At 40.4% G+C, this 21,875-nt stretch overlaps 1 protein-coding gene across 3 annotated transcripts in view; it reads left to right on the top strand.

Moving 5' to 3' along the window:
• Positions 1–21,875, top strand: part of ADGRG2 (adhesion G protein-coupled receptor G2) — a 296,348-nt gene that overhangs the window by 44,694 nt on the left and 229,779 nt on the right. For all 3 annotated transcript variants that reach the window (XM_069761520.1, XM_069761519.1, XM_069761521.1), the window contains exons 2-3: positions 6,566–6,684; positions 17,040–17,636. In XM_069761520.1, the coding sequence (XP_069617621.1) occupies positions 6,567–6,684; positions 17,040–17,636 (715 nt within the window). In that variant the 5' untranslated portion in view covers position 6,566. The remainder of the gene's footprint in view (positions 1–6,565; positions 6,685–17,039; positions 17,637–21,875) is intronic.

Raw genomic sequence — 21,875 nt, forward strand, 5'->3', positions numbered from 1 at the left:
ACTGAACACTTCTGATTTCCATTTGTGCACCATCTGCATTATACATTTCACAGACATCTAAGTAAATGTGTTGGAAGAAGAACAGAAACTACGTAACCGTATATGCACCACTAGTTGATACAGATTGATACAGATTGTGCAATTGCTACCATGACCAGTCTGCCCTGCAAGGCTTCATTCAGACGTCTAACATGTTCTATCTTCTATCTTAATGGATAAAACATGTACCACTGCCATTTACATGTCCACATGTTTTTTTTGTGGACCATGTGTCCTTGGAAAAATAAATCCCACAAGGTAAGTTCATTTTTGACCCGATTCACAGATCAAAATTATTACACAAGTTTACGGGTCCGTGAAAATTACTAATGCCATCCATGTACAATCTGAGTACTGTCAGCTTTTAACATTTCAATAAGTAGGAGAATTTTTTTTTCATTTCAGAAAATTACTGATGAAACACTAATGATAAAAAATTGGCACACTTACCACTGATGATAATCTAATCCAAAGTACTGATAAAAATCAGTCAATTTCTTCACTTACAGTACAGACCAAAAGTTTGGACACACCTTCTCTTAACAGTTGTTGTAGAGATGTGTCTGCTGCTAGAGCTCTGTGTGGCATTGACCTGGTCTCTATTCTGAGCTGCTGTTAACCTGCGATTTCTGAGACTGGTGACTCGGATAAACTTATCCTCAGAAGCAGAGGTGACTCTTGGTCTACCTGTCCTGGGGCGGTCGTCATGTGAGCCAGTTTCTTTGTCGCGCTTGATGGTTTTTGCCACTGCACTTGGGGACACTTTCAAAGTTTTCCCAATTTTTCAGACTGACTGACCTTCATTTCTTAAAGTAATGATGGCCACTCTTTTTCTTTACTTAGCTGCTTTTTTCTTGCCATAATACAAATTCTAACAGTCTATTCAGTAGGACTATCAGCTGTGTATCCACCAGGCATCTGCTCAACACAACTGATGGTCCCAACCCCATTTATAAGGCAAGAAATCCCACTTATTAAACCTGACAGGGCACACCTGTGAAGTGAAAACCATTTTCGGTGACTACCTCTTGAAGCTCATCAAGACAATGCCTAGAGTGTGCTAAGCAGTCATCAAAGCAAAAGGTGGCTACTTTGAAGAACCTAGAATATTAGACATAATTTCAGTTGTTTCACACTTTTTTGTTAAGTATATAATTCCACATGTGTTAATTCATAGTTTTGATGCCTTCAGTGTGAATGTTCAATTTTCACAGTCATCAAAATACAGAAAAATATTTGAATGAGAAGGTGTGTCCAAACTTTTGGTCTGTACTGTATGTGAAAAAAATGTACGTCTGAACGAGGCCTTAAAAGTACATTTAATTTGCAGCATAGTGTCTGCTTGCCATAGGTATTGTGAAAGCTCTAAGTTGGTGCATCAAACACATTTAAGGCTTGTTCACACATTGAGTTTTTTCCATGCATTTCTGCCACAGAAAAAAATGCAATGTTTTTCAGTTGCCAGCAAAGTGAATGAGATATCTGAAATCTCATCCACAGGCTGCCAGTTCTTTCAGCGGCGTTTTTCTCCCAGTGACGTGAATGGGGAAAAAACACAAGTAAAAACATGATAAATATGCATGTATTTCAAGCAGCGTTTTCCTGCCAGCACTTTTTTTTTTGCTGCGGAAAAATCTACTGCAAATACCAGCTGTGAGCACATATCGTTGACGGTCTGCAGGTTTATTCCGTAGAAGATTTTATGCCATGGTATGGATATACTGTACTGTTGCATACATTGGAACTTACATAGAAAAACTATGTGTAAGATTGACACCTGTTTTGGAGACACTGCTGGTTTTGGCATACAAATACTGATGCAAAAATATTAATGTGTGAATGAGGCCTTAGGGCTTAATATTGACAAATATTATGGGTGCCATTTTCAGGTGCTTGTAATTACTGTATCTCTGACCTCCCTCACAGAAGTACAAAAGAAGCTTTCATTGCCAATTCTAAGGTCCATCCAGGCTAAACTGTTTGTAAATGTGTTATTTTGCTGAATTTAATTATGGTTCCAGAATAGTATCATAATAAGGAACATTAAATTACCACTTGGGATGATATTTTTCCCAAGTCACATAATACAATAATTATAGGACCATTCTATTTCCATCCGTGAATAGATACCTTGAAATGGAAAATATGTTTAAACCATCTTGAACTGTCTTTTGCATTGGTTAATGACAGGCTTACCTTAGTGCTTCATTGTGCTTTATACTCAGAAGAGGGATGTAATAAACCTTTTATTTGCTGTCTCCTTTTTGATATGACAAATGCCTATTAGAGGAGACCTGGTGCCTTATTCTCTGCCAGCCTGCTGTGTCCTGTGTGACCCTGAACTCTTCAGATTTGTATTTTTAAAGAACGAAATTCCTGTAAGAGAAACTCATTGTTCTGTGTTGGAGAAACAGTAGCCCGTGATGACACCAGCCGTGGGAGTCTTCCAAAATCTCTATTCTAGCTGCTCCAGCTAAGCCTGTCTCTTTTATTAATCGTCTCTTCATTGCTCATTTCTGCTGATCTTATTATGCAGCGCTGAATACACCCAGTAGACAAAAAGCATGAGATATAATGGGCATTAAAAGTGATCAAGCACATGCACACATCCATTGTAAGCTCCCACATAGGCTTACATAGATCAGTATTAAATACATGGATAATAGCTTGTTTATCATTGTGCAATTGAATGATAAAGAATGTGTAATATAATTTTTTGGCAGCGTGCATGGTTTAAAAGTGCAGGAGAGACAATGTGAAACTTTGTAACATATAAAGGTGTTTTCCCTCCCACAAAACTGACAAACCTGTAAATAGCATGTAATGTAAGAACTTTTACATTGAAAAAATCTTCTTACATTTTCTTACTCTTCTTATATTATCAAAGCCCTGACCCTAAAAATACTTCAGTTACCCGACACTGTGGTTCCTATGGTTCTTTAGATGCCTCTTCTTGTTTACTGACATAAATGGAAAGGTGCAGCTTGGTTTTTACAGCAGGCTCCTCTGTGCAGGTACAAAGAAAGCAAACCTTGTTGATAAGCAGAGTAAAATCTGTATTCACTAGAGACAGATTTTCACATTCCAGACATGACAGTTGCTGCTTATAATAGTCTATGGAGAGAGGAAGGGAGGAGCTAGAGACAGACACAGACATTCGCACTGGCCAGTACGCCGACTATCACAGTCAGGTTTCAGCTCTATACAGATCACTCTAGAGCTGTCATGGACAGCAGCAGACTGGCTCTTACTCATTGACTTCTAAAGAAGAGTTATCAAGGCATGTTGTAATCTGTGCAAAGGGCAATGCAGAAGAAAAGAAAGTAGGTGAGACGTTACCATTGTCATTTATTCTAAATATAGGATCAAGTGTTATCTTTTGTATATAGAGGTGATACCTTTCATTGTTAGGGTACCGTCACACAGTGGCATTTTGATCGCTACGACGGCACGATCCGTGACGCTCCAGCATCGTAACAATATCGCTCCAGCGTCGTAGACTGCTGTCACACTTTGCAATGTACGACGCTGGAGCGATAATTTCATGACGTATGTGCGATGTAGAAGCCGTTGGTTACTATGCGCACATCGTATACAATATCGTGCACACCTTTGTTACACCATGCGATCATGCCGCCACAGCGGGACACTAGACGACGAAAGAAAGTTTCAAACGATCTGCTACGACGTACGATTCTCAGCGGGGTCCCTGATCGCAGGAGCGTGTCAGACACTGCGAGATTGTAACGATATCGCTGGAACATCACGAATCGTGCCGTCGTAGCGATTAAAATGCCACTGTGTGACGGTACCCTAATCCTACCTGCAATGATTATAACATTGTAACATTGCTGAAAAGCCACCTGTACAGAACAGGGAGTATGAGTCTAGCATTAGGTTTACTGGCCAGTGTGACAATTGCATTATTTACAATCTTTTTTTTTTTAATATAGATATTGATATAGGAAAAATATACAATTATATATTTTTTAAAATTTTTATTTTATATATTATATATTTTAGTATATCTAGAATACTGTATATATTTTAGTATGTCATAAAAGTGAGTACACCCATCAAATTATAAAGTAGTCGGTGCACAGCTTGAATCATAGTGTAAATTTGGTGTGCCCTTTATTTAAATAACTCACCACACAACCATTAATGTCAAAACTGCTGACAACAAAAGTGAGTACATCCCTAAGTGAAAATGTCCAAATTGTGCCCAAGTAGCCATTTTCCCTCCCCGGTGTCATGTGACTCAATAGTGATAAAAGATCTCAGGTGTGAAAGGGGAGCAGGTGGGTTAAATTTGGTGTTATCGCTCTCACACTCCCTCATACTGGTCACTGGAAGTTTAACATGGCGCCTCATGGCAAAGAACTCTCTGAGAATCTGAAAAAAAAGAATTACTGCTCTACATAAACATGGTCTAGGCTGTAAGAAGATTGCCAACATCCTGATATTGAGCTGCAGCACGATGGCCAAGACCATACGGCGGTTTAACAAGACAGATTCCACTCAGAACAGGCCTCACCTTGGTTGGTCAAAGAAGTTGAGTGCATAAGCTCAGCGTCATATCCAGAGATCGTCTTAACAAAATGACGTTTGAGTGCTGCCCGCATTGCTGTAGAGACTAGAGGGGTGGGGAGTCAGCATGTCAGTACTCAGACCATACACCACACACTGCATCAAATTGGTGTGCATGGTTGTCATCCCAAAAGGAAACCTGTTTTAAAATCGATGCACAAGAAAGTCCGCAAACAGACTAAAGACATGACGAACCATGTTGTGTGGTCTGATGCAACCAAGATAAACTTATTTGGTTCAGTTGGTGTCAAGCGTTTGTGGCACAAGCAGGTGAGGAGTGCAAAGACAGTGTGTCTTGTCTACAGTCAAGCATGGTGGTGGGAGTATCATGGTTTGGAGCTTCATGAGTTCTACCGGCTGTGGGGATCTATAGTTCATCGAGGGAACCATAAATGCCAACGTGTACTATGACATACTGAAGCAGAGCATGATAACCTCCCTTCAGAAACTGAGGCGCAGGGCAGTATTCCAACATAATAATGACCCCAAACACACCTCTAAAGTGACCATTGCCTTGTTAAAGAAACTGAGGGTAAAGGTGCTGGACTGGCCAAGCATGTCTCCAGCTATAATCTCTATTGAACATCTGTGGGGCATCCTTAAATGGAAGGTGGAAGAGTGCAAGGTTTCTAACATACACTTATTGATATACCTCGTATTTTCAAAAGTTAAAGCTGAAAATGCCAGGCATGTTTCTGCATTTCTTATTCCTCATTGTATGTAACTCTGTGCTGTGAGATGGGGGAGAGAGCGGCTAATCGGTGAAGGAGGCGGTGTACGCTTAACGTTTATAGAGAAAGTGCTCTTTTAGACATCCGTGAATCATGTACAGGTGCTTCTCACTAAATTAGAATATCATATAAGTCAAAATACGGAGGTAAAACACTTTTCTGGCTGCAATAACTAATTTATTTGTACATCTATTTCTTTTAAGGGATCATTGTCATAAAGGAGAGTAGCAGTCCTTTTACATTTGTTTTTTTTTAGCCAGTGTTCATATTGTACAGTAAGTAATGGGTTCAGGGAGTTGAATAAAATGTATATTCAACTCTAGGACTTGTTTTGCTTCTCTGTAGTCAGTGCTGCATCAACATCAGATCGAGGCGTCATGTGACTGATGTGGACAGTCAGCTATTGCTGATTGGCTGCAGCGTTCCTGTAATTCTCTAGCCTGATATCGATCTCTGCATACTTGTGGGGATTGCAGATCTTATTTTGGAGGAGCCGTGCTATGAACTCTGATCGGCTGCCACATTAAAGGGACACTGTCACCTGAATTTGGAGGGAACAATCTTCAGCCATGGAGGCGGGGTTTTTGGGTGTTTGATTCACCCTTTCCTTACCCGCTGGCTGCATGCTGGCTGCAATATTGGGTTGAAGTTCATTCTCTGTCCTCCATAGGACACGCCTGCGCGAGGTAAGATTGCCTTGTGCAGGCGTGTACTATGGAGGACAGAGAATGAACTTCAATCCAATATTGCAGCCAGCATGCAGCCAGCGGGTAAGGAAAGGGTGCATCAAACACCCAAAAACCCCGCCTCCATGGCTGAAGATTGTTCCCTCCAAATTCAGGTGACAGAGTCCCTTTAACATTTTGTCCAAGTGAAAGAAACAGCGCTTCTTTCAATCAGACAAAATATGATTGCTGCAGTTGATCACTGGCCACTGATTGGCTGCAGCAGTCATGTGACGCTAAGCCTAGAGGTTGATAAAAGACCATTGGATATCACACTGTTTACTGTGGAGAAGTGGTGCCAGGTCTGGAGCAGGAGTATCCATAGTAATTGTTTTCTTTCTTACCTTCCCTGGACCCATCAATAATGGTCACCTAGTGGTGAATAACGCCTTTATTAAATGTGAATATGGCAAAACTATACCTAAAATGTTATTTTTCTTCTTAAGCCAGATGTTCTGAATACTGTTTTGTGTTTTTCAGGATGTTGCTCTATGGTTTCCAGAGTTCATCAAGTGGCAAAACAAAACATCGTCCTGTGAAATTAAAGCATATTCAGCCAATATGTATATTGATGTGCATTCTGACTATCCCAGAAATAGGTAAGACATTCAAGCTCCCTAAGACAGGAGACATTCTCATTTTAATTGCTTTCCCCAACTATGAATAGGTTTATTATACAAAGGAAATAAATAATTCTCAGAATAACAAGAAAAATTTCAATATAATCATTTACATTAGGATAAGTAAAGCAGCAGTTTTTTTGTAGAGTAAATGTATTTACATGGAATAGTATAAATCTGTGTGTACAAAATACAAATCTGAGTTTTTCTGTAACCACCCATGTAAAGAATGTAAGTGTGCTAGACTGAAGGGGCCAATAGAGGCGTTTAGGTGCGGTGCTGCACTTAATCAGTATTATTTTGAACTTTGTCCAGTCTTTCAATTAAGCTTTTATCAGAGTAAAGTTTCTTTCAGCAGCAACTCAAGGGGCAGAATCACATAAGACATACCCGGCTGTGCTTGCGTCACAACTCACTTTAGAAAAATGTTCACCTCACCAAGTTTTCAAACTTTTAATGTAATTCACAATTCAGGTCCATAACATCATCTTTTCACTTAACCTGTCACCTACCTAGAAGTGCACACCTGTTTGTGCTGGTAAGGTGTGGTTTCTGACAGTAAAGTAGAAGTAAGGGTAAGCGTGACACTAGTGATATATCAGCTGACATTAAAAAAGGATATTTCAAAATACAGTAAGTTACTAACAAAGGAATGTGGCTGCTTTTAGTGTAAAGCTTTAATTATTGTGGGTGCGGAAATGCCATACAACGCACACAGAATGACTAAACATATATGTTCTGAGCACGCAGTGACTGCACCTGTATGCAGCAACTGGTTTTTAAAGGGTTTGTCCCACAACATCTTTTCTGGAGTGCACCGCTCCCCTGACTCCAAACTTCATACTTATTCCTACTTGATTGATTGTTTGGACCCGCCATGCATTCCTGATACTGCTATATGAGGCAGCTTTGCCATTGTAGCATTGGAGGAGGATAGAATAAATGAAAGTGAACCTGCCATCAGGATTTTTCACCCCAAATTAATGGCACACATATAGAGACACATTAATGCTGATGAAATCTCTTTACATTTCTTGTTTTAGAGAAATTCATAATTGAAATTGCATGCCAATGAGTTGCAAGTGCATTGGGATGGGGACCGCACTTGCAGCTCTCCCTATTCTGCGCCCGCTGCCTGCCTCCTTTCACTGACTGCCTGCTCATGTTTCAGTGGCCTGTCATTCAAAGACAGGAGGCAGGCAGGAAAAAGGCAGAGAAGTAGGATATGTGTATGTGCAGTGCTTACCCCAATGCACTTGCAACTCATTAGCATACAATGTCAACTATGGCTTTCTCTAAAACAGCAAAACTAATACTTACAAGAAAGCAGCCTGTATATACATGCCATCAGGCAAGGCAGCACGGTGGCTCAGTGGTTAGCACTGCAGCCTTGCAGCGCTGGAGTCCTGGGTTCAAATCCCACCACGGACAACATCTGCAATGAGTTTGTATGTTCTCCCCATATTTGCGTGGGTTTCCTCCGGGTTCTCCGGTTTCCTCCCACATTCCAAAGACATACTGATAGGGAATTTAGATTGTGAGCCCCATCCGGGACAGCGATGATAATGTGTACAAAACTGTAAAGCGCTGCGGAATATGTTAGCGCTATATAAAAATAAAGATTATTATTATTTATCAGGTTGGAGTATAAAATACTGATGACAGGCTCTCTTTAAGCTGACTAGGAGTGGGTGCTAACAGTGCACTCCAGCTATCCCACCCAGCTTCAATGCAGTACACAGAAGCTCTACTGGAATAAACTGGTAAGCAATGTGCATATTTGGCAACCACAGCTAGAGTGCAGTGGTGACCGACAACCTAGGCAGCAAGCCATAAACAATAAAATCAAAATTGACGCCATTCTTAAGAAGAATTCTAACAACAAGAAAATTGCAAAGTTGCTTGTTTTTATAAGCACTTTGACACGTTACCCATTTAAAAATGCACAAGAATTTACCCTTAAAATGCACAAATTTTATGTAATATGACCTGTAGAATGTAAGGGTCCTCGCCCCTCTATCAGTCTGTCATTGTTAGTTTGTTTACTGTAAGTGATATCTGTGATTTGTACGTAACCCCTTCTCATGTACAGCACCATGGATTCAATGGTGATATATAAATAAATAATAATATTAAGGTTTCAGGAGACATTTCTTATATCTTAACCAACAATAGATCACTAGCTGAAGGGCCAGTTTGGGCAAGTGTAACACACGTTTGTGTGAACTCTGTCAGAATTAAGTGGGATGGAAGAGGAGTGGTAAAATTGACAAATTTAAAGTGGTTATCTAAGATTAGAATAACACTGCTCTTTCCTTCCTTAGGTTCCCATAAGATCAGGCTCAGTTACCATTTGGGAATTTGAGTAAAATAAATATTTGCTGAGAGACATTCATGGTACGGAAGGGAGTTATAACCTAGACCTTAAAAGGTGATGCAGCACTAGGCATTGGTGGCATTTAGATGATATTACAGAACCCCCAGCACCAAGAATATGTTATGCAGTATATATTATGTATAATAGGTTCCATGTGAAATGCATCAGTCCACAGGCTGCGCCCCTGGGCAGAGAGGACAAGATATCCCCCTTCTGTCCTCCCCCACCTTTGTAATTCCCCCAGTAAATATCAGCAGGCTCCGGCCCCCTGCGGCTATTGTAATGTATGTCTGGCCTGTTTTTTCTATTGGCCTGCCCTGTGTATCTGTTATATATTCTGTGTGCTGTAAATAACGTGAGCTCTTTTAGACTGGAAATACGTGGGGTAGCAGTCAGCTTTTATATGCTCTCACGTAACCAAGGAATTCCAGCCAGCAACCTTCATTCAGAATCCAGCAAAAGCAGAGTGGACCTCCTGAAACACGGGGTGGTACTGAAAGAGGTACCCCAGCTTGTTAGACCCCGTTACAGATGACCTATGTCTAATTGGTGTGGATCTCTAGCTTTCTCACTGATGTCTAGAAAGAGGAGACAAAGACATAAAAGGTGCTGAATTGCTATTCTTACACAGTGCTGAGTCAGGAGTGGCACATTTGACCCATTAGTGTAGTTTGTAGTGCTTGGACCAACAGACACTGATTATATTTTTTTATCAATATACCAATTGTAAAAGTAGGAAAATTCTGGGAATATAAAATCCTTGGAATTGTGAAGGCTGAAGCATATAATACACTACAGTATAACAGTATATAGTCTCCCCTGGTATATGGTACTAGTCCATTGCCAGCTGCATTCTCTTGCATTAACCAGAGCTGTTAAAAGGAACCTGTCAGCACAATTTTGCAAGTTAAAGTAAAGACATGACGTATTGGGGCTTATATACAGATTAAATTGTTATCTTTGGTGAAGAAATCTGCTTTGTTGTTCTTCTTTATTCAGCATTTTAATTTTTCTGGTAATGAAGATTTCGGTGCACAGGGGCAGGATTGTGCATTGGGTCTTCTCCTCCTTCGCCCTCCACCTGCCTCCAGTGTTTGAAAGATAGGTCAGTACTTTTCTACATAACCTGCCTCCTGTTTGAAGTTTTGCGCCTGTGCCGTCATTGTTGCAGGCAGGCATGTGCAAATTGATTTCCCGGCTAGTCTTCAATAAACTTGCACCACGGGCAGCACAAGGACAGATTTAGATCTTGGCTCAATTGCGCCTTGTGGAGCCGTCCACGACATTGATGGCACTGGTGCAAAAATTCAAGATTAAAGAAGATCCACAAAGCAGATTTTTTCATCAAAGGTATCAATTTAATCTGCATATTAACCCCTTTCTGACATCGGACGTACTATCCCGTCGAGGTGGGGTGGGCCCCCATGACCATGGACGGGATAGTACGTCCAGCGCGATCGGCGGCGCTCACGGGGGGAGCGCCGCCGATCGCGGCCGGGTGTCAGCTGCCTATCGCAGCTGACATCCAGCACTATGTGCCAGGAGCGGTCACGGACCGCCCCCGGCACAATAACCCCTGGCACACCGCGATCAAAGATGATCGCGATGTGCTGGCGGTGCAGGGAAGCATCGCGCAGGGAGGGGGCTCCCTGCGGGCTTCCCTGAGCCCCCCGCAGCAACGCGATGTGATCGCGTTGCTGTGAGGGTCTTACCTCCCTCCCTGCCTGTTCCAGACCCGGATCCAAGATGGCCGCGGATCCGGGTCCTGCAGGGAGGGAAGTGGCTTCACAGAGCCTGCTCAGAGCAGGCACTGTGAAGTAGCCTGCACTGCTCTCAGATCGGTGATCTGACAGAGTGCTGTGCAAACTGTCAGATCACCGATCTGTGATGTCCCCCCCTGGGACAAAGTAAAAAAGTAAAAAATTTTTTTTTCAAATGTGTAAAAAAAAATAAAAAAAAATATTCCAAAATAATGAAAAAAAAAATATTATTCCCATAAATAAATTTCTTTATCTAAATAAATAAAAAAAAACAATAAAAGTACATATATTTAGTATCGCCGCATCCGTAATGGCCCGACCTATAAAACTGGCCCTCTAGTTAACCCCTTCAGTAAACACCGTAAGAAAAAAAAAAAAAGAGGCAAAAAACAACGCTTTATTATCATACCGCCGAACAAAAAGTGGAATAACACGCGATCAAAAAGACAGATATAAATAACCATGGTACCGCTGAAAACGTCATCTTGTCCCGCAAAAAACGAGCCGCCATACAGCATCATCAGCAAAAAAATAAAAAAGTTATAGTCCTGAGAATAAAGCGATGCAAAAATAATTATTTTTTCTATAAAATAGTTTTTATCGTATAAAAGCGCCAAAACATAAAAAAATGATATAAATGAGGTGTCGCTGTAATCGTACTGACCCGAAGAATAAAACTGCTTCATCAATTTTACCAAACGCAGAACGGTATAAACGCCTCCCCCAAAAGAAATTCATGAATAGCTGGTTTTTGGTCATTCTGCCTCACAAAAATCGGAATAAAAAGCGATCAAAAAATGTCACGTGCCCGAAAATGTTACCAATAAAAACGTCAACTCGTCCCGCAAAAAACAAGACCTCACATGACTCTGTGGACCAAAATATGGAAAAATTATAGCTCTCAAAATGTGGTAACGCAAAAAATATTTTTTGCAATAAAAAGCGTCTTTCAGTGTGTGACGGCTGCCAATCATAAAAATCCGCTAAAAAACCCGCTATAAAAGTAAATCAAACCCCCGTTCATCACCCCCTTAGTTAGGGAAAAATTAAAAAAATGTATTTATTTCCATTTTCCCATTAGGGTTAGGGCTAGGGTTAGGGCTAGGGCTAGGGTTAGGGTTAGGGCTAGGGTTAGGGTTAGGGCTACAGTTTGGGTTGGGGCTAAAGTTAGGGTTCGGGTTGGGGCTAAAGTTACAGTTAGGGTTTAGATTACATTTACAGTTGGGAATAGGGTTGGGATTAGGGTTAGGGGTGTGTCAGGGTTAGAGGTGTGGTTAGGGTTACTGTTGGGATTAGGGTTAGGGGTGTGTTTGGATTAGGGTTTCAGTTATAATTGTGGGGTTTCCACTGTTTAGGCACATCAGGGGCTCTCCAAACGCGACATGGCATCTGATCTCAATTCCAGCCAATTCTGCGTTGAAAATGTAAAACAGTGCTTCTTCCCTTCCGAGCTCTCCCGTGTGCCCAAACAGGGGTTTACCCCAACATATGGGGTATCAGCGTACTCAGGACAAATAGGACAACAATTTTTGGTTTCCAATTTCTCCTGTTACCCTTGGGAAAATACAAAACTGGGGGCTAAAAAATAATTTTTGTGTGAAAAAAAAAGATTTTTTTATTTTCACGGCTCTGCGTTATAAACTGTAGTGAAACACTTGGGGGTTCAAAGTTCTCACAACACATCTAGATTAGTTCCCTGGGGGGTCTAGTTTCCAATATGGGGTCACTTGTGGGGGATTTCTACTGTTTAGGTACATTAGGGGTTCTGCAAACGCAATGTGACGCCTGCAGACCAATCCATCTAAGTCTGCATTCCAAATGGCGCTCCTTCCCTTCCGAGCTCTGCCATGCGCTCAAACGGTGGTTCCCCCCAACATACGGGGTATCAGCGTACTCAGGACAAATTGGACAACAACTTTTGGGGTCGAATTTCTCCTCTTACCCTCGGGAAAATACAAAACTGGGGGATAAAAAATAATTTTTGTGGGAAAAAATTTTTGTTTTATTTTTACGGCTCTCCATTATAAACTTCTGTGAAGCCCTTGGTGGGTCAAAGCGCTCAGCACACATCTAGATAAGTTCCTAAGGGGGTCTACTTTCCAAAATGGTGTCATTTGTGGGGGGTTTCTACTGTTTAGGTACATTAGGGGCTCTGCAAACGCAATGTGACGCCTGCAGACCATTCCATCTAAGTCTGCATTCAAATGGCACTCCTTCCCTTCCGAGCCCTCCCATGTGCCCAAACAGTGGTTCCCCCCACATATGGTGTATCATCGCACTCAGGACAAATTGGGCAACAAATTTTGGGGTCCAATTTCTCCTGTTACCCTCGGGAAAATACAAAACTGGGGGCTAAAAAAATAATTTTTGTGGGAAAAAAATTTTGTTTTATTTTTACGGCTCTGCATTATAAACTTCTGTGAAGCACTTGGTGGGTCAAAGTGCTCACCACACCTCTAGATAAGTTCCTTAGGGGGTCTACTTTCCAAAATGGTGTCACTTGTGGGGGATTTCAATGTTTAGGCACATCAGGGGCTCTCCAAACGAAACATGGCGTCCCATCTCAATTCCAGTCAATTTTGCATTGAAAAGTCAAATGGCGCTCCTTCGCTTCCGAGCTCTGCCATGCGCCCAAACAGTGGTTTACCCCCACATGTGGGGTATTGGCGTACTCAGGACAAATTGTACAACAATGTTTGGGGTCCATTTTCTCCTGTTACCCTTGGTAAAATAAAACAAATTGGAGCTGAATTAAATTTTTTGTTAAAAAAAAGTTAAATGTTCATTTTTATTTAAACATTCAAAAAATTCCTGTGAAGCACAAGAAGGGTTAATAAACTTCTTGAATATGGTTTTGAGCACCTTGAGGGGTGTAGTTTTTAGAATGGTGTCACACTTGGGTATTTTCTATCATATAGACCCCTCAAAATGACTTCAAATGAGATGTGGTCCCTAAAAAAAAAATGGTGTTGTAGAAATGAGAAATTGCTGGTCAACTTTTAACCCTTATAACTCCCTAACAAAAAAAAATTTTGGTTCCAAAATTGTGCTGATGTAAAGTAGACATGTAGGAAATGTTACTTATTAAGTATTTTGTGTGACATATCTCTGTGATTTAATTGCATAAAAATTCAAATTTGGAAAATTGCGAAATTTTCATAATTTTCGCCAAATTTCCATTTTTTTCACAAATAAACGCAGGTACTATCAAAGAATTTTTACCATTGTCATGAAGTACAATATGTCACGAGAAAACAGTGTCAGAATCACTGGGATCTGTTGAAGCGTTCCAGAGTTATAACCTCATAAAGGGACAGTGGTCAGAATTGTAAAAATTGGCCCGGTCATTAACGTGCAAACCACCCTTGGGGGTAAAGGGGTTCATCCCATCACGGCCATGTCTTTACTTTAACTTGCAAAATTGTGGTGACAGGCTCTCTTTAAGAGTCTAGGAGCTTACTAGATACTATGCTATACTTAGTTTCAGTATATTTTTATGAATATACTGTATTTCTGAAAAAAAATGTTTAATTGGAATTAGTCATCAGTTGGATGAAGTCCAGGCATCACATTTTTTAAAGGAAATTATAGCATTCAATTACTATGTGGCTCTTGGATCCAGCTACGGCAAATTAAAATAAATGTTCCGGTCTACAATTTCCATTTCGAGATCTGGGAAGGAAATTGAATGAATGATTCTTTGACTTAAACTGAAGGAATTTCTATAGGGCTCTGTAAAACCTAGCTGTCAGTTTACACTTATGGCATGCATTTTATAGATTACATCAGTTCACATAAAACAACATGATGTAGATTTTTGCCATGTACAACTTAACTTTTTGTGATTACATAAAATGTTAAAATACTCTATAAGGTTATGTGACAGTGTTCAGGTATTGCAGCAGCTCCACATTGACTGATGTTTCTTTAGTTATATCATGAATTACCCAAAAAAAGCCTTGAGAATATTGTAAACTAGAAGAAAATTTAATGTTGCCTATTATTCATCTATCTACCGTAATTGCTTGAAGATACATTTGCCACTCATAAATCATTAAAGGGATTGACTTGTCAGAAAATATTGAGGGCCTATCCATAGGCTGCTATCTTATAAAATGCTGCTATCAATCTTTGATAGCAGCACTTACAGTGCACTTTCTGGGGGCGTATCATTGTACTTGTCCAATCATCACCCCACCCACGTGATCGTAGGGTTCCATCAGGTTGTATCGCAACTGGGAGTCTTCTGAAAACTGGCTAAATTTCATAGGAGTCCATGATTTTTTTTTTGCTATACACTGCAATACCGTGGTACAGTGGAAAAAAATGTTTTTAAAAATGTTTTGAAAAATAATAAAATATATAAAAGATCAAATAATCTCCCATTTCCACCATTAAAAATAAGGAAACATTTTAAAAACATAGACACGTTTGAAAAAGTCCAATCTATCAAAGTATAACATTGATGCCAAAATTGCATTTTTCTGTAGCCGCAAGACAGCAAAAAATGCAATAATACCTGATCATTAGCTATCCTAAAATGGTATTGATAAAAATGTCAGCTTCCCCTGCAAAAGACAAGTCCTTACACAGCTCCATTGACCAAACAATAAAACTGTGACGGGTCTTGAAAAATAGCGACCCAATTAATTTTTCTTAATGTATTTTTGAATTTTTTTTACTGTCACAGAAAAAATATATTATGCTGTATAATTGTACTAATGTGAAGAATCATATTGCCAGGTCATTTTTGCCATATAATGAACTCAGTGAAAATGAAATCCAAGAAAAAAAATTGGGAATTGCAGGGTTTTTTGCATTTGGAATTTTTGGCCCATTTTCCACTACATCGCATGGTCAAAAGGATGGTGTCTTTCAATTTACAACTCATCCCACAATAAACCATACCCAGCTATATCGGCAGGGAAAAAAAATTGTGGTTCTGGGAAAAAGAGCGGAAAAAACTAAAGAGGAAAAGAAAAACAAAACAGAAAATCGATCAGTTGGGAAGGGATTAAAGAGGTTGTCTCATCAAGACTAGACTTGAGATCCCATTCGAAGAGTCAGAACTGGTAGCCGCTATAATACAGAGACACAAAGATTGCCATTTGCTTGACTGAGCCCTACGGGGAAATGTTTGGCTGGCTGCTGCTGTTTACCCTAGGGAAGTTACAGTAGCTGCTTGCTTGCAGTGCAAGGTGTGGGATTTTCCCAAGTGACACATTTTGAAAAGTTTTGTCACCTTATGAAAAGCCTCTTTTAAGGGATCTAGATTCATCAAAGTATTATTTTTACATAAAAGTTTGCTTTTAATGCAATAATACAATTGTATACAATAGTATTAGTAGTGATTTTAATGAAATAATTATTTTAATGTAATACTAAAGTTTTATTTACCTGATATGTAAGATGTGGTCTACTAGTGTATTAACTACTACCTGTAAATGGCTTTTAGACTTTTTATCGTTAGGCCACAATTCCATAAGTGTACAGCAGATTTTGAGTTGTAGCTATAGAGAGTGAAAAATAACGTTTGCACCTAAGAACTGGGTCTGAGGATTCCCAAAGGCCCTTTTGTCACATTAGAATACACCAGTATTATAAAAAGCAGAAGGAAAAGGGGTATCAAAGGAGGTTTTCCTCCAATAAAGCCTATACTCCCCTCCCGTGCCGGTACCGTTCATGCAGTGTCGGCACTCGCTCTCCCCAAGCTCTCGTGCATTGTTGTGACACTAGAGCCCTATCAGCACTGGCATCACTGTCCCCACCTTTGGACAAATCGATCATGAAGAAGAAGTCTGGGCTGCAGCTGATCCTTCCTCTTCATTTTCGATTTGTCCAAAGTAGGAGACAGTGAAGCCATCGGTGAAAGGGTGCCAATGTCACGCGTCACAACAATGCACGAGAGCCCTGGGGAGAACGAGCGCCGACACCGCAACTTTATTATTTTATCGGGACACAGTGATGGGCTACTTGGACAACTTCTCTAAGGTATGAATTTAATCACCATGAAAGTGCTTGTACTTACATGCCATTACTGGTAGTTTGATGTATTAAACCTTCATGAAAGGTCCCTAGAATATGTATGTAGGTTATATTATGAAATCTACAGATCCACTCTAGTACAAGGTTTGGCAGGTGTCATTTTTATGTATGTCTTGAGTATACGTTATCTTTACCTCTTTTTTGTTTTTCAGCTTATGCTGCTAAATTTGAATACAAAGCCGTCTTTAGTGGATCATCTGTGGATATCATGACTTTAAGTAAATCTGTTCCTGATCTGACAAAGTTTACTGTGTGCACCTATATAAAACTCGCTTCTTCTGAACCTTGGACTGCTTTCACATACAAACTAAGCACATCTTCCATCAATGCCTATGAAATTGGCGTTCTTGGCGACAGCAGTAGCTTGAAAATATGGATGTTTGGCACACAGATAAATGTGTTTGAGAAACTAAACCTGCATACTTGGTACGAGCTCTGCGTTACATGGGATAGCAAAGATGAATACATGGGATTTTATCTTGATGGTATTCTAAAAGAGAAACAGAAACTGGAGAATATAACCAAACTCGTCGGAGACGGCAATGTTGTCCTTGGCTCTTCGACCTTTCAAGAATTAAATTCCTCTGTATCTGTTAGGTTGGTTGGAGAGATCTATATGTTCAGGATGTGGAACACAGCACAAACTTCCTATTTTCAGAAATGCACTGACGGGAATGTTATAAAGTGGAATAAAGATGACTGGATCTACAGCCCAAACGTAATGCAGCAAGACTCCTCACTGCACTGCGGTAAGTCTTGTCACTTCTGCTCTTCATTTATTTTCACCTTTCCTGACATCCAAAGATGATGCTATTATAAATTCCACAGATTTTTTTTTTAAATTTTGGTGTAGGGCAGAACAAATAATTTACGGATATTGGTTAATGCAGAAAGCCCTACCTTCACAAACAAGAAAAAAAAATATCAATCTTGCAGAGGAATTTTTCACATTTCCAATTTTTTTTGCATGTTATGTATAATATGAGCACTACATATCCCATATTTTATTGATTTTGATGGAATATGGGATGTTATAGCTTGCTAACAGGTATCATATAGCAGAATGTCAGCGGTGAGCATGATTACAGCGCTCTAACTATGTACCGGTACCGCACCAATGACTGAAAGGAGTTGGGGTAAATATAACTTCATTTTCTCCCATCAGCTGCACTTCCATCGACACTGTTGTAAATGCTGAAAACTGTATCAGCATTACAGTTATGGCTGCATGTGAATACCATTTGTTTGTTTTCTGACAGGTCCCCGTAACAAACTAGTAAAAAAAAACCATAGGTTGACTCTATATGGTATAATGCAGCCCCCATAGGCAGATTCTATAGTATAGTGCAGCTCCCCATAGGCAGACTCTATAACATAATGCACCCCCCATAGGCAGACTCTATAGCATAATGCATCCCCCCATAGGCAGAGTCTATAGTATAATGCACCCCTATAAAAATAAATACAATACTCGCCTCTCATGGTTCCTCCACCGCTCTGAGCGCCCGCACAATTCTCTGGACAGTGGTTCCGAGTAGCGATGCTGAGAGGGGGATAATGGAGGAGGGATCGTGACGCTCCTACTCTCATCAGTGCAGTCAGCTAAATTGGCATCTAGTCGATACAGTTGAACTTGCAATGACGGGTGGGGGGCCCACTGCTGGTACTGAGCCCCCCAGCCTGCTCAGGGGCACCCATAGCAGCCGGGTGACAGAGCAGGGACTGTATCGGCGTGCTGTACACGCTGATACAGTTACAGTGGCGTAGCTCCGGGTGGGCCCCCTCAGAGCATAGGTCCCAGGGCACTGCCCCCTCTTTTCCCCTGGTAGCTACACTACTGAACTATATTGATAAAGTTTTGTCTAAGCCAAGTACCTGGAAATATCAAAAACAAAGCAGCTTTATTTAAAACACTAGATGGAAACCTGATGCTATCGCATTGGGAGGGCGATAATGTCGCAATGGGGGCAGGCTTTGCAGCATTGAGAATCTCTTCCCCCCCCCATGTCCTCACCCACCTATCCACTCTCTCTTTCCCCATGTGCTGACTTCTCTCGTCTGTGCTCTCTTCTTTGACCTGTCTACCCCATGTGCTATCCCCCCGTCTCTCTCCTTCCTGTGCGGTGTTCTCCCCTCAAAGACAATACTGACATTGCAGCAGGAGATCAGAGGATACATTTTGTGAGGTAAAATATTTTTTAAAAGCAGTCGGTGAAATATTTTACCTCACAAAATGAATCCACTGTGATCCCCTGCTGTAATGTCAGTATTTTCTTTTGCTTCCTCCCCTGCCCAGGAGATGTGACATTACAGAGGTGACATCAACCCCACAAATGTGAACCCCACTTGCCACCGCTACAGGGCAAGTGGGAAGAGCTCTCCATTACTAATCCTATAGTTATATGTTAAGTAAAGACACATCCAGAATAAAATCCTTTATTTGAAAAAATTACACAGACTCCTTTAATATTCTCAATTAAACGATACTTACTGCAACACCTAATTCCCCGACGCCCTCGATCTCCTGTAATACAAATAAAATTAAAAAACAGCAATTTACCATACTTGTCCGTCATTGTGTCCTACGCTGTAATCCATGTCTGGGGGGCTAAATAATTTTCAACCTGGATGGTGCCAAGATGCGACTGTTCCAGCTGAAAACCACTGGTGAATGAGATCCTGAGAGCCAGGTAAAGCGCCAGAAAAGGCGCATCTAATAGATGCTCCTGCTGTCACTGTTATTAGTGGCAGCAGGTATCGGATGATGGGGGTAAGAGTCCCAAAAGCCCTCACCTGCTGTCATCGTTCAAACATCATTCTCCTCTGTTCTCGCCGATCGCCGGCAGAGCAGGGGAGAATGATGAGAGCCGTCTTCAGCACCAGCCGACGGGGAACAGCGCTTACTGTAGCCCTTCTTCCCTGGCGGCCGTCCGTGTGGCACTGATTCAGCACACGGTTGCCACACGTGTGCCGCACATAGTTCACACTCGGACACACGGATATCTCCGGTACCAGTTCTTCCGGTACTGGAAATAAACTGATGTGTGAAACCGGCCTAACTCTGCCTTATAAGTGCTTCTTTTTGACTACTCGAGAGATCTGCTAGTGTATTTTACAACCTTAGGCCTCATTAAGATGTCTTTTATCAGTGTCTTTCACAGATAGAACACATACAAATTAAATTCTATGGAGATTTTCACATATCTGTGTTTTTTTGTCGGCCATGTGTCCATAAAAAAATAACAGAAAAATGTTCTTTTTTTAAATCTGAGATTAAAATTACCCATACCCTACAAGCACACATTGCAATCGGTGTGCTGTCCGTTTTTTACATTATAATTTATTTATATTTTCATGCCAAAAAAAATCACTGACAAAATAATGATGGTCTGAATGAAGCCTTCCATGTACCCCGCAGAATCCCCTGGCCGTATATGTACTCATCCAGTCACTTTGAGTATGTGCAGTATATTATGAGGAGGAGCCGTGCAGGCATTGCTGGATGACATCTGTGTTGGCCACTGTAATTAATATATGAAGCGTACCACATTCTAATTCCTGTTTTTCCTTGTGTCTCATGTATGGATTGTGCACACATTGAGTATTTGCATAAAAAATATTTACCGGTACATCAAAGAATGCTGCATAAAAAATACACCATTTTTGTGCGCTTTTTGGATGCGTTTTTGATGATTGTTTTCTTCATTTATTTGAATGAGTGAACAAAATGCTGAAAGCATATGTTCACAACTCACATTTTTGCTGCTTTTTTTTCCCATAAAAAAAAACATAGTATTTTACTGTCCAAAATGAATGAGATTTCTGAAATCTCGAGCACACGTTGCTTATTATTTCCTTGCAGATTTGAAGAAGTTTCAGATGTGCAGCATGGCAATTTTTTTTTATCGTGTTTGCAGCATTTTCACCGATTCCAATGAATGGGAAAAAAAAAACGCATAGAAATAAAGGAATCAAGATAGTGCATGTCTGCAGATTATACTTAACCTGTGCACATAGCCCAGGATTTGACATACTGCAGATTTGAAACTGCTTCAAATCTTCAAGGACAAACATAAGCAAAATGTGCATGAGCTTTCAAAATTCTCATTTATTTTGGTGCAACGTTTTTGGTGCAGAAATGTCTTAACGACAAAACAGGGATGAAATACTATGTGTGCAGCTACATTCCCACAATGACAATTTGGTGAGTTATTCGGTTGTAGAATTTCTGTAGCATTTCTCCATCTTAGATCACGTTCACATGGACAGTATTTTACATCAGTGTTTGTAAGCCAAAATCAGGAGCGGAACAATCAGAGAAAAAGTATAATAGAAACACGTCACCACTTCTGTGTTTATCACCCGCTCCTGCTTCTGGCTAACAAATACTGATGTAAAATACTGACCAAATACTGAAAGTGCGAACGTGGCTTTATGTTGCATATATAAAGAAGCGGAAAATGAAGAAAAAATTCCAGCTCAACGAGGCGTGAAAAGTAAAAACTTGATACTTTATTCACTTCAATCAGAAGAAGAGGATGAAACATCAGCACAATACAATAAAAACACTATCTACGCGTTTCAGGTGACAGGGCACCCTTAATCATGATATCTGGTATGCAGCCTGTTCGATGCTTTTTATACTAGCACTCGGTAGGCACACCGGTGCAATGGCTAATTGAAAACACCTGATAGTGTGAAAAAGCAAACAAAGAGACACACATATAATTTGGCTATATACAAATAAAGGATATGAGACACTACAGTATGATTGCCCAATAATGTGAAAGGAAATAAAAAGAAAATGATAATAGATGACGGAGATATACAAAATAGCATGTACAGAAATGGTATAAAAGAATTTTCTTTTTTTACACTGTATCAGGCTCTTCATAGGATGGTAGCGAAAACAGATTTGAAGCAATGCCCAAATAGGGAGCCTGGAAAAATAATGATATATATTCTCCATAGTGATTATTCAAAATGTA

The sequence above is a fragment of the Ranitomeya imitator genome, chromosome 3 (genome assembly GCF_032444005.1).
Source record: "Ranitomeya imitator isolate aRanImi1 chromosome 3, aRanImi1.pri, whole genome shotgun sequence".
NCBI lineage: Eukaryota > Metazoa > Chordata > Amphibia > Anura > Dendrobatidae > Ranitomeya > Ranitomeya imitator.